General features: G+C 44.8%; 1 protein-coding gene across 2 annotated transcripts; it reads left to right on the forward strand.

Moving 5' to 3' along the window:
• The first annotated feature begins 215 nt into the window (after positions 1-215).
• LOC123430509 (pre-mRNA-processing factor 19) lies at positions 216-10,660 on the forward strand. Of its 2 annotated transcripts, XM_045114384.1 has the most exons (18): positions 218-403; positions 518-603; positions 688-759; positions 943-1,005; positions 1,495-1,581; positions 5,116-5,257; positions 5,339-5,457; positions 6,369-6,485; positions 6,725-6,820; positions 6,917-6,976; positions 8,284-8,358; positions 8,929-9,033; positions 9,112-9,228; positions 9,323-9,400; positions 9,478-9,574; positions 9,851-9,902; positions 10,068-10,138; positions 10,231-10,660. In XM_045114384.1, the coding sequence occupies exons 1-18, from the start codon at positions 391-393 to the stop codon at positions 10,362-10,364; spliced, it is 1,584 nt and encodes a 527-aa protein (XP_044970319.1). In that variant the 5' UTR covers positions 218-390; the 3' UTR covers positions 10,365-10,660. The 2 variants fall into 2 exon arrangements, with proteins under 2 accessions (XP_044970314.1, XP_044970319.1); XM_045114379.1 differs by having other exon boundaries at positions 216-603.
• Positions 10,661-12,806: the final 2,146 nt, after the last annotated feature.

Consider the following 12,806-nt stretch of genomic DNA (forward strand, 5'->3'; position numbering starts at 1 on the left):
TTTTTTAGGGAGATTTGGCGACATTTGGATTTTGTAACTTAAGGGAATTGAAAGCTTCTTGCTTCGTTTGAAAATAGACTTTTTCGAAGGTTTTGCCGGGCGTGGGCCATCCGAAGAAAGCCCAATACCGACAGCAAAGAAACCCTTCAAGTCCAAGGGCATGGATGAAGATTTCGTAAAGGCCGAGTCTCCTCTTGTAATTTCCCTCCCCGCCGAGAAGACAAAATTTCCCACTCCACTCGAATTAAAACCCTAGCGGCTACACCTTCGTTCCCCGCCGCCTCCTCCACCCATCGCCGGCGCGCCGCCACTGCCACCGCCAGCGAGATTGCGACCTGAGAGGTCCAGCGTGCTCGCGCTCTTTCCGGCTCTACCTTCGCCGCGGCCACTATGATCTGCGCAAGTAAGCTCTTTTGGCTCAGTCCCCCATCCTTTATTTTCTTCAAAACCCTAGCTGTACGATCCGGCTACCCGTGCGCTAATTCGTCTTGCGTTGCTTCTACGCTTGTGCCTGAAGTCTCCGGCGAGGTGCCTGATGAGCCGGTGGTATCAAAGAGGTCGGGGCTCCTCTTTGAGCGGCGGCTCGTCGAGCGCTACATTGAGGTCGGTAGTACGTCTTAGATCCTGCCTCACATTTCTTTATCCTGTTTGCGCTAAGATTGTGTGGCGGTGGTTGCTGTGACGCAGGACCACGGGAAGTGTCCAGTCACGAAGGAGGAACTCTCCATGGACGACATCGTGCTGGTGAAGACCAACAAGGTGAGGCCTCTCTGGAATGCTAACATTTTTTCGAAATTGCATGCTTCCGTAGATTATCGTATGTTACATCCTGCTACTTGGCGGGGCTAAACTAATTAGCTAAACGTAACCTGCCACATCACCCCTCAAATATTCAGGGATTCAATCTTTGAAACAACCATTGATGAGCTCTATTATTCACAGGTCGTGAGGCCTAGGCCTCTGCAGGCTGCAAGCATTCCCGGACTCCTTGGAATCTTTCAAAACGTAAGTCGAATTCTGAATATCTGAATTGAGTCTGAACTGTTGATAATCATACTTGTATTGTTTGTTTACTATAGCGTGTTATAATTGTACGTCAAACACCCCACAGTGAATTTGTAGCGTGCTTTTAACGTCAAAGACAAACAGTTCTGTGCTTCCTGCAACACCGTGGAGCTGTTTAAGTGTATTCTTTAGCACCTACGGAGATGTAACTTACACCAAGCTAGAGCTAGAAAAATTGCCTGCTCGTCAGTTATATTTAATGTGGAATCAGGAACTCTGGTACAGTAATATTTGTTGACCCATCATTATTTTACGTTTTCATATTTGTCCTAGAGTCAGAAGGATCACCTTTAATAACTGCTGAAATATATGAATAATCCTTCAGTTCTGTTGATAATATTTCCCTTGATGGTGAAGTCTGCACTATGGTACTATTTCCCTGACCCCTGTCATACTCTCACTAGAACTAGTTTTTCTCTGATTTTGCAGGAGTGGGATGCCCTTATGCTTTCTAATTTTGCTTTGGAGCAGCAGCTTCACACAGCAAGACAAGAACTGAGTCATGCGTTATACCAGGTCTTTGTTTGACCAATGCAATTTCTTCTCAATTCATGCAAAATATATTAAGGAAACTTCCCTGCAAATCAAATAGTAAGAAAGTAATTGTTTTCTTCTTAGAAATTCCAGTCCGTGTTAATTCATAGCAAATGGACCATCTATTTTTCGCTGTCCGAGGGCCTGCTGGAAGGATCTGAGCTTCCTATGGGTCCATAGTTAGGCTGCGGTGGATATTTCTTAACATTTGAGTGACTCCACTCGTTTTACAAATTGGTTGGCGATTGGTCTCACTAGATTCACTAGAATGTCGAATATTCATTGTTGGAGTCCTGCTTTCTTCGCTCTTATTATATAAACTAGTTGATACCCCGCGCATTGCTGCGGGATATTGGCATGGGATAACGTCTATCTTATGCTGACATGTGATAACAACGGCAGGTTAACTTTGGGCTTTTTTTTTAAGCACAGTAGCATAAAAGGCAAAGTACTAACTAATAATTATTAGTAACTGAAATTATTATTATCTAACAACGAATCTCAGTTTTTTCATGTCTGATATTCATAGGGAACTACAGCCCTAATTTGGCTAATAGAGAGAAAGGAATCTTCATATCAATGTATCATCATATATAAAGATGTACAACAAATAGCCATATGAAGGTTCTGCTAGCTAAAAGGCTATATGTATCTCTTGCAAAAAATATGTTTGATAGTCTACATGTATTGTTGCTTCAAGCTATGTCTCCAACAGGGTGAATTATCTAGAGGCTAGTCTACTATAAATGTCAGATAAGTGATTAAATTAAATACAGTAAAAATCAAGAAATAGGTACTGGAGGGAAATGAGATACATCCATATATTTACCAAGGAGAAAACTTTTGCTCAACTGACTTGGTAGTGCATTCATCAAACTTAAAACATCCACGACTGACATATACTATTAGACCTAATAGGCAAGGAATGTCATTAGATAAAAGTGTAACGATTTGAAAGAGAATGGAAATCACATGATCTTGGCACAAACCCAAAGGTCATACTTGTCAACACTCAGTAGCAGCATGTGATTGGACAGTGTCACAGCTTAAACATCAAGAACGTTTACCCTAAACAAATACATCACTTACTTGCTTGTTTAAGTCCCTAGTGTCGAGCAATTTGTAGACATTCCACTAATCTGCATATTGCACAATAGAGTATTTTCTGCCAGATGAAATTAGTTTCTACCAAGGAAGTCATATAAAGTTATGCACCAATAATGATGAAGAAATAGTGTGCCAAGGAAAACTTTGCACAAAAGCAACAAAAATAATACACATCAATGTTTTCTCCAATAAAGAAATATAAGAGAATCGAGATTGGACATAGACCTACCGGACATTACAATGGCCGTCAGGCATTCAGTCTCGTCATGCTTGTTAATCGAGAAGTTAAGGTTGCTTCCATGGCATGCAGTCACCGATGGGGAACTGCAATATTTTGAGGCAGTGAAAAAACACATGTACTTTACTCAAATCCTAGCATACAGATCATCCCCATATCTTTGTATATAATATAGTAGCAGTGGAGGCTTTGCTAATCGGAAAACAAAAGAGGAAGAACGTAACAGATGCGGGTGGCCTGAAGGATAGGAATAGGATTGAAAATGATCCGGGTGGCCTGCTCTTGTGGCCTTCGGGAGAATTTAAGCAAGAAAATGAAAGGGAAAGGGGGTGGAGTTCTGCCATAATAGGGAGGTTGGCGTGGGGTATATTATATGGAGAGAAGAAACTGAAATGAAGGTGGAAAGTGAAGGGCCGGTGCTTCAGTTTCATGTGCATTTGTGGCTGCACTGTGGTCGGGAGGCCTTCTGTCGTGGAAGGCGAGGGGATAGTGGTGGGTAGCGTGAAGGACCACCAAGAAGCAAGTTAATGTGCATCAATGGACGTGGCAGCGTCGACCGTGGTGGCTGGCTAGGGAAGCGTCGGTCATGGTGGCGGCTGGTCCGGAGAGAGCGTGAGGTGCAGCGACAGGAGGGCAGGGTACATGCCGGGGAGCGTAGCGGTGCTACCGTGCCAGATGGCCATTGGACATCCGGGATGCCGTTGGACTGGAGCTGGCGACGGCGGCTAGCTCATGGAGCATGGGCAGGCGATAGGGCAACGGGAAGCCACGACACGCACAATGGGAAGATAACACGGATACTGATTTCCTTTCATGGGCTTAGAACGTCGAGATCCAACTAACATGTGCAGCCCATGTACGTAAAACAGGTCGGCTAGCCCAGTGGAAAAACCCAAGTAGTCGAGTCGGCGGGCCTAGCTAGCGATTGTTTGATGCATGCATGCGAACGGGACGGCAAATGCGTGCGGGAGATTTAGGGATGACGTGGCTTCACCACAGGCCAGGAAAATGAGGTAGTGGGTATTTAGATATAGAAGATGCGACTCAGAATTGTTCATACTGGAATTATAGCTTAACTTGAGTTATGCACAAACTGAACATGATTTTAGAGGGTGTTGTTTCAAACCAATGCTTTAATTACTGATGTAGACTCAAATATTTTGGAAGTTTCGATGCGATGAGTTTGTTTTGTTGTGTGCCTTCAAATGAACTTTTATTTTACATTCTTAGATCTGAAAACAAGCTAACAATTATTTACAGCTGGTCTTTTATGCTTGTAGTTGTGCTTATGTGGGTAGAAATGGTTGACCGCGTATGCGGGTAGCACTAGCACACCCAAACATCTTATATGACGAAGTGGTCAAATGTTATTGGCCTTTATGTGTTGACCTGTCTAACTTCACACCAGTTATTACCAAATCTCGCCCTCTCTGTAGTCAACTAGTCATCATGATTATCTGTACTGTAATATGACCTTGGAATCTGTCTGCTTTAACCATTGTACCCTCTATTCTCTCCTGTGCACCAGTAGTCGAATTGATCTGCACTCTTCAATTTATGTTTTCTTAATAAGTTGAATAAATATTAAAACATACATACTCCACCTGTCCCTGAATAGATTTTATTCTAGGATTTGGATAACAATAGTGTACATATAGTACCATAGTACCGTCGCCCCGCCCCTCATTACTCCATTTATTCCTCTTGGGATAATGTGTGTTCCTGTGGTTTGGATTAATGAATGAACTGTTAACCTCCGAAAGGAGAGGTATGCAAATAAAAAACGGTGCCAGCGACACTTATTTTGGGACACTAAATCAGCGACACTTATTTTGGGACAGAGTGAGTATTTAGGAACGAAAATTGGAAGGTTGAATGACATGTATTCAGGAATGGAGGGAATAGAATATCCTCTTGTCAGCTATATTGTGTGAAGCTATTCTAGTTTTTTTAGCATAAAATCTTATTTATGAGACTCTGTATTGAGGTTGTCTGGGTTGTCAAGTTTGATCTACACAAACTTTATTGAGCCAAGCTATCTTATTCAATGCTTGATTTAATTTAGCAGTCTTGTATGCTCATTTTTACTTCTTCAAACTCGGTTATAATCTTGCATGAAAGAACATTACCCATCCGCTCTCAGTTTACTAGTTTGTTTTTGCCCCTTTCAGCATGATGCTGCCTGCCGTGTTATAGCCAGATTAAAGAAGGAAAGAGATGAGTCTAGAGCGCTTTTGGCTCTAGCTGAGAGACAGATTCCTGCGTCGATGGCGGGAGTTGCACCTGCAGCTGTCGTTTCCAATGGAAAAAGAGGTTCCTACTGCTTGAAGTTGTGCAAGTATATCCTTTGGTAGAGTATTTTTATTTCTCATAGTTTAGCTTTGTTGGGTACAGCAATGGAGGATGAAATTGGCCCTGATGGGAAGAAGATACGCCCTGGTATCAATCCTGTCATGATCGATGAACTAACAGAGTGTAATACCATGCTTTCTGCTCAGCGTAAGAAACGGCAGGTAAGCACCCACTCCATAGCCATAACAGAAATAAGTTGACAACTGTATATTATGTGTTGGCTGTTTTCAAAACAATGTCCTCTCTAAAGAGTTAGCTTGTTCACTGTTAGCATTATGCAGGGTGGAGCTTTATCTTATAGGGAGTGTAACAGGTGAAATGGGACCTAAAATTGAAAATCTGAATTTCATTCCTGCCCACATCATATGCCCAGTGGCGAAGCCATGCCACCCCCTCCCCCAAGGTTGATAAAATAATAGAAACCTTTCAAATTTTCATGGAAAACAGCAAAATGTTCTATTTGCCCCCTCCCCCCTCCCCAAAAGAAAGTACGGAAGAAACTGACCGTGGAACATTTTGGATCTGAAACAGCCAATTTACTTGCTTCAGACACAACGAATCAGGAAACTAATTGGTAATCAAGATCATTATTTCATCATTTGGATCCAAACAAAGCTTCCAGATAAAACGTAAGAGAACATTAGATAAACGGAGGTGCACATGGAGGTGTCAGTCACAAGGGGCCCCGCCGAATCAAGGGGAGTAGTGTGCCAGGGTCACCTTGTGGTGGAGGACCTTCAGAGAAGGATGCTGGCATCCACATCTGTATCAGACAGCGTGATTGTGAGAGGAAGTGAAAAAAATGTGTGTGTGAGACAGAGGGCAGGAAAGTGAGGAATAGAGGAGACCGGGGGCTCTTTGAGAAAGGGTGTGTGTGCGTTTGGGGGGTGGGGGGGGGGGTGGGTTGGAAGATTTGCCTGTTAAAATGCAATTGAATGGTGTGGCTAGGGATTTTCCGAAAGATGTGGATTTGCACATAATATGTTCCCTTATCTTGTATGAATGCACTACTGCAAAACTAGTTATGACTTTGTTGGTGAAATGAGCAGCAATCCTATCCGTCTTCTCTCAGGTACCACCAAGTTTGGCATCAATTGATGAACTAGAGAAATATACTCAGATCTCTAGTCATCCACTCCACAAGACAAACAAGCCAGGCATTTTATCTATGGATATCCATCCGTCAAAGGTTAGGTTATGATTTGGCTATGTGTTCATCCTGTTGGGTTAAACTGCATATGTGGTACACATTAATTGAAGTACATACCATCATATTAATACATTACCATCATATTAATACATTTACTTGTGTCGTCCAATATGATGCGTTATGTAGAGCAGGACTTCACAAATGTGGATTTGTTTATTTACTCCGATGTCAAAGTGATTGAGTTATCCATTTACTTGATTCTTAATCTGGATTAACAGGACATAGTTGCAACTGGGGGTATCGATACGAATGCAGTGCTATTTGATAGGACATCTGGTCAAATCCTGTGTACACTTGCTGGTCACTCCAAGAAGGTCTTTCCCCGAAGTGCTTCTGAGGCATCCTTAATTTACTATTTTTCATATTATTTGTCGGAGTTAAATTGTAACAAGGGAACTTTCTAATGACAGATAACCACTTTGAAATTTGTTCCACGGGACGAGCTTGTGGTAACTGGATCAGCAGATAAGGTATGCCACTTTCTGATGCCTCAAATTAATCACAAGTATGGTTAAGACATTCAGATGTTGATTTTATTTGACTCTGTCATGGCCACTTTTTAGTTTAGCTAGCTGCTGTTTGGACCCAACCAACATCGATCTAAACAGACTCGTTCAAATATGTAAAAACTCTGTGCACTAGCTCTCCCACCTTCTACCTGGTGAGATCAATTGCACTAGTGCATACTTATAATCATAATTTGAGAGGTCATTTATCTAGAAATAATTTATATAATGCTTTAGCTCATGCCAGAAACCTTCTGTTAACATATAGGTGTAGCTGCCTGCTTATGCTGGTCAGTAAACTACTACCACTTTTCCAAGTCGTGTAATATTTCATACATGCTCACTTGTGGATAGCAAGTTGAAAAGTTGCTATGGTCTTTATGGATCTGCTGATGTTAGAGCATCTCTAGCAGATCCCGTATACCCCGGTCCCACAAAAAATCGGTTTAAGGGATACACAAAACGTTTTTTTCCGCATTTTTATGGTATGAATTTTGTTCTGGCAGAATAGATCCCGTAAAATATTTCATTGTCCCAGCAAAATTGCACAAACCCCCCTAAAACGTTCGTTAAATTACAATTGGGTCCTCGTCAAGAACATCTTGTCAGTGACGCTGCCGTCATGGAGCAAGACAAGGACCACGGGGACGGGCGCAACAAGTAGGCATCAGCTACCTCGCGGCTGCGGTGGCAGCTAGCTAGCTATCTAGCTCGCTCGCTCCAGCGGCAGCAGCAGCAGTTTGCGGGCGGCGGCGGGCAGAGGTTGCGGTGTGCGGCTGCTCGCGTGTGGCGACAGCGGCGTGCGACAGCTCGCGGGTGGCGGTGACGGTGAGATTTGGCCGGGATCGAGCTTGGAAAGCCGTGGCGCCAGCCGCGAGGAAAGCGGTTCAGGCTGAAATTTCCCTCCTGCCAAAGGAAAGGGGATCCTCCAAAACCGGACAAAATCCTGTACATATAGAGGAAATGGGCTTGTGGATGCGGGATCCCTCGAAAACATTTCCGGGGCGGCGTGATTTGAAGGATCTGTTCGGGCCAGGGATACAGGATGGATCCCGCAAACCGGTGGTTATTATAGCGGTCGGCCCGGTTTGCGGGGGTCTGCTAGAGATGCTCTTACTCCTGCTATATAAATGGACTGCTTTGCATTTGTTGCAGTCATAAGAAATACAGACCTTTCTGAGTCCTCTAGCACAAAACTGGGGATTTGGATTATATGAGGATATCGATTTTGGTAGTTTAAGTTTTTGCTGACCTTTTTGCAAACGCTGCAGACTGTTCGGATTTGGCAAGGGACTGAGGAGGGAAACTACAGTTGCATCCATACATTGAAAGATCATACCGCTGAGGTTAGTGTTTACTCCAGGTAGATCTTGCTTTTGCTAAGCAGATCGCACAGGCTTGAGGTTATAATTTCCTGTCTTCACAATTATGGTTCAAGGATATTTGATACTCTTATTACATTCATATTTATCATTCCATTTTTTTAATTATATTCTTGGTTTCATATTAGATTAAAAACATTTAAAAAAATGATAATAGTAGCAAAGTTCTATTTTCTATTTATATTCTTGGAGGAAGTATTTCTCAAGTTGAGGAACAATGGACAACGAAAAAGAGACAAGTTCTACAGTGACATGTTTTGTGATGGTAGCAGCTATACTACTTGAAACAAAAATTCACGCATCAGATACCTTTCTTCAAATTTTCTTGCTCATTGCACCACTAGCTGTTGACCTGTTAGTCTGTTATACAGTTAATTCATGTTCTGCTGTTAATGCAGAAATGCCTTTTTTTGTGGGCCACTGTTAATAATATTTTCTTTCGTTCTTGTCATTTTGGACTTGTGTTTTTAAAATGTCTCTGATGGTGAATAAATTATGTTTTTTAACTCATCCTTTATTTAAAAAAAATCTCAGGTTGAAGCTGTTACTGTGCATGCGACTCAGAAGTACTTCGTGACCGCTGCCAAGGATAATACTTGGTGCTTCTATGATATTTCAACTGGGTCTTGCCTCTCACAGGTCCACTCACATAGACTACAATCATCACTGTTTGTCCTTGCATACATGTGTATTCAATGATATAATATTTTTTATCAGGTTGGCGAGGCTTCAGGACAAGAGGGATATACATCTGCATCTTTCCACCCAGATGGTCTTATCCTTGGAACAGGAACTACTGAAGCCGTTGTCAAAATTTGGGATGTGAAGACTCAGGTTGGTACTGCAATTGTCTTCAGGAATAATTTCAGATGGTCATGCATATGTCGGTGCTTAAAATATATTTACTAATGATTTTTTTTGTCTGTAGTCCAATGTTGCAAAGTTTGAGGGGCATACTGGACCTGTTACTGCTATGTCCTTCTCTGAAAATGGTTACTTCCTGGCGGTATGCTTGTTACCATAAAACATGTGCACAGTGTTAGATGTCTTTGTTATTCTGATATTTTCACTATCCCCTTGCAGACTGCTGCTCTTGATGGTGTCAAACTTTGGGATCTAAGAAAATTGAGAAATTTTAGGACTTTCTCGCCATATGATTCGGACACGCCGACAAATTCTGGTAAGGAACTCTGTACGTCACATCTGTGCTCCGTACGATAGTAAACTTTAGAGCATATAAGTTGTGAATAGTGCTATATGCATGGCTATAGCTATAGCCTATAGCTAGTATGCCACTTCTGGGCTCCATACGATCACTCCTTAGACTCATCACATTTCCATCTTGACATGTTATTTATATAGTTATCTTGGATTGTGATAGGCATGTTTATAGTTTATGGCTATGGGTTCAATTCTATTTCTATGTTGCATTGATGCCTTCTCTTCTGTTCTGCAGTGGAATTTGATTTTAGCGGCACCTATCTTGCTGTTGCTGGTTCAGATATTAGGTATGCTCTTGATTTCCTGGCACTTTGGCATGGCTACTGGAGGGGAACTTGTTGATAGGACTAGACATGATATCTCGACTTCCTTGCAAAAATACCATCTATCCTTCTTTCAGTTGTGTTACAATGTAAAACTAAATATTACACTCTCCTATCTGTCTTTCGCAGGGTATACCAAGTAGCTAATGTCAAGACCGAATGGAATCTTATCAAGACCTTACCAGATGTATCAGGAACAGGTTTGCACCCCTTCCTGGCCCTGATTAAGTTGGCCATGCATGTAGAGTTGAGGTGAAGTAACTTCATTCTTGTGAATCGTGTCATTTCACAGGGAAAGTGACCTCTGCGAAGTTCGGCACTGATGCTAAATATATCGCCGTCGGCTCTATGGACCGTAACCTGAGGATATTTGGGCTTCCTGGAGATGATCAAATGGATGATGATGCAAAATCATCGGCCGAGTGAGGAAATGCAGTGTACCTGGTTTTTACTTGTTTGTTGCTCCCAGCGCTCTCTTTTGACAGTGGATGGATGGGTTGCGTATGAAGAAAAGCAGGGTCCTCAGGGAGCAATGGCGTAGGCTTCCGCCGATGTAAACAGACCGTGGCAATATTGTATTGTAGGTTTCACTAATTTTCTAATGAGGATATAATTTGTTTTGAAGAGGAATACAATCTCAAAGGGCCACGGGCATGCAGGTTTATTTTACCAGTTTGTCACAAGGCCGTTATTTGATGAATTAATGAGATTTAATCTGAAAATCCGTCCCCTCAGCAGAAGTTAGATCTGGTCCCACCAATGGTTTAACCCTGTCCTTGTTATTGCAACAATGTCAGTGTTGTGAATCCGTCTTTGCAACAGAGTCCATGTTGCAGAAAGAATAAGTGTTATATTTTTCTCGTCTTCACTATTTTGCAATATGGGTAATGTTTTTTTTAATGCCAGTTATCCTGTTTCATTAAGAAAAAAAAGAGTTGGTTAGTTAATTAGGGAAAATCAAGCGAAAACCAGGTTGCACATTTTATTATGGAAAATCAGGTAAAAACCGTTACAATCATTGAGCAGTAAAAAAAAAGGCCCACGTACACCATTCCGAAGAGCATATGTACACCATTCCAAAGAGGGTCTCGGCAAGACATAATGCATGCGTCATTGTCATCACTCCTTCCTAGAGGTGTCCTCGTCATCCCTACACTTTGAGCAAACGACTCCGGCGTAGGCGTAGGCGATCGTCGACTCAACCCACATTGAAGAGTACACATGAAGCTGCATGAAGATCTATGCCAAAATCTCAACCACCTGTGTCCAGACAATGCAACTTTGACTCCGATGAAGAGATCTGGAGGACAAAACTAGGCACGTCTGACGCCATGGGAGATCGCCGAATGGTCTACCTGCAGCTAGTCATTGTACACTACTTGGCCTCGCGGCCGCACCTTCGACTTTATAGAAACAAACAAACCGAGACAAAACCGTGGACACGTCGAAGAAGAGCCGATTACCGCAACCATTGCCTCGTCGCCCACATCACTCCCACCATCATCGTTGCCACAGAAGCTTGGATGCCACACCCGCCGCCAACCGCCATCCATCGGTCCCACTCGTCAATGCCAAGCTCCCAAGACGAAGCCCTCCAGAGGGAATACGACACCAAGGTGCCGCCATCGTCCGATCACAGATCAAGGTTTCCCTCAGAGAGACCGAACTGGCCAGATCCGCGCAGGAGGGGTGGGAGAACGAGGCAACGATGCCTCCAAGAAGGTCAACGACGGCCACAATCGCCGCCATCGCTGGTCACGCCACAAGGCCAAGACATGGTTTTCACCCAGCTCCACACCACCTCAACCGCACATCATCCCACATTGGCGTCGGCAAGCCCACCAAACATCCCACCATCGAAGCTGCCCATCGACGAAGAAGCACTAGGATCCGTCACGGCCAGCGACACCACGCGGAGACCACCGACAGCCGGAGACCAGATATGCATGACACGCCGCCGGAGCGCACTTCCTCGTAACCATGGGCCTCCGATTCGCACACCCCAAGGGCGTCCATGCGATGCCAGACCGCACAGACCCACATCGGTCGCGCCCCGTGCGACCAAAGCCACTGCTCGAGCGCCAAGCACGCCGCTCAAGCCCCTCCACCTGCAGTCCTCCACCACATCGGGCTGCCGTGCTGACAGAGCAGCAACAACCCTCCCTCGCGCCGCCGCACGACCTCACGACAACACCTCCTCGCCATCGAACCTCCGAAGCCGTTGCCCGAGCGTCGTACAGGCCGCTGGAGCCCCTCCACCAAGCGCCCCATACGAGAAGCAGTACCACGACGGGCTCGGCCCTCCCGCGGTAGATCCATGCTGCCCGAACCTTGTGCGCGCCAGCCGAGCCACCATGCGAGGCCTCACTTGAGCCGAAGCTCTCCACTCTGTGGCACATATCCACCGCGGCCTCCCCTCGTAGATCATCGTGGAGCCATGCTCCCGCGCAGCCGCGCGCCACATCCGCTGCGCCAACGCAGCGCTAGATCCATTGCCGCCCATGTGCTTCTCGCCAGCCACTGGCGCCACCACCGCAGCGCCGGATCTGCCAAGCTCCAGTGCGCCCCCGCGCCGCCGGGCTGACACTTCCACACCACGACCTGAGAACTCCGCAAGGCCAAGCCGTCTCGCGCCGCTCGCCTAGCGAAAGGGAGGAGAGCCCTGCCGCCGCCTGCGTCGCACGGGCTTTGTCGGCGACGGCGAGGGGGGGGGAGAAGGAGTAGGCGGCCGGTGGCGGTGACCTAGTGTGCGCCCGAGACGCTCGTGGGGAGCGTCATGGGGCCGAGCTATTAAGATACTGTGATACAGAAGCAGACACAAACATGGGACAAACTTCGTGCAGAATATGGATAATGTTGTGGAAGTAA

This window comes from Hordeum vulgare, chromosome 1H (genome assembly GCF_904849725.1).
Source record: "Hordeum vulgare subsp. vulgare chromosome 1H, MorexV3_pseudomolecules_assembly, whole genome shotgun sequence".
NCBI classification, from domain to species: Eukaryota; Viridiplantae; Streptophyta; class Magnoliopsida; order Poales; family Poaceae; genus Hordeum; species Hordeum vulgare.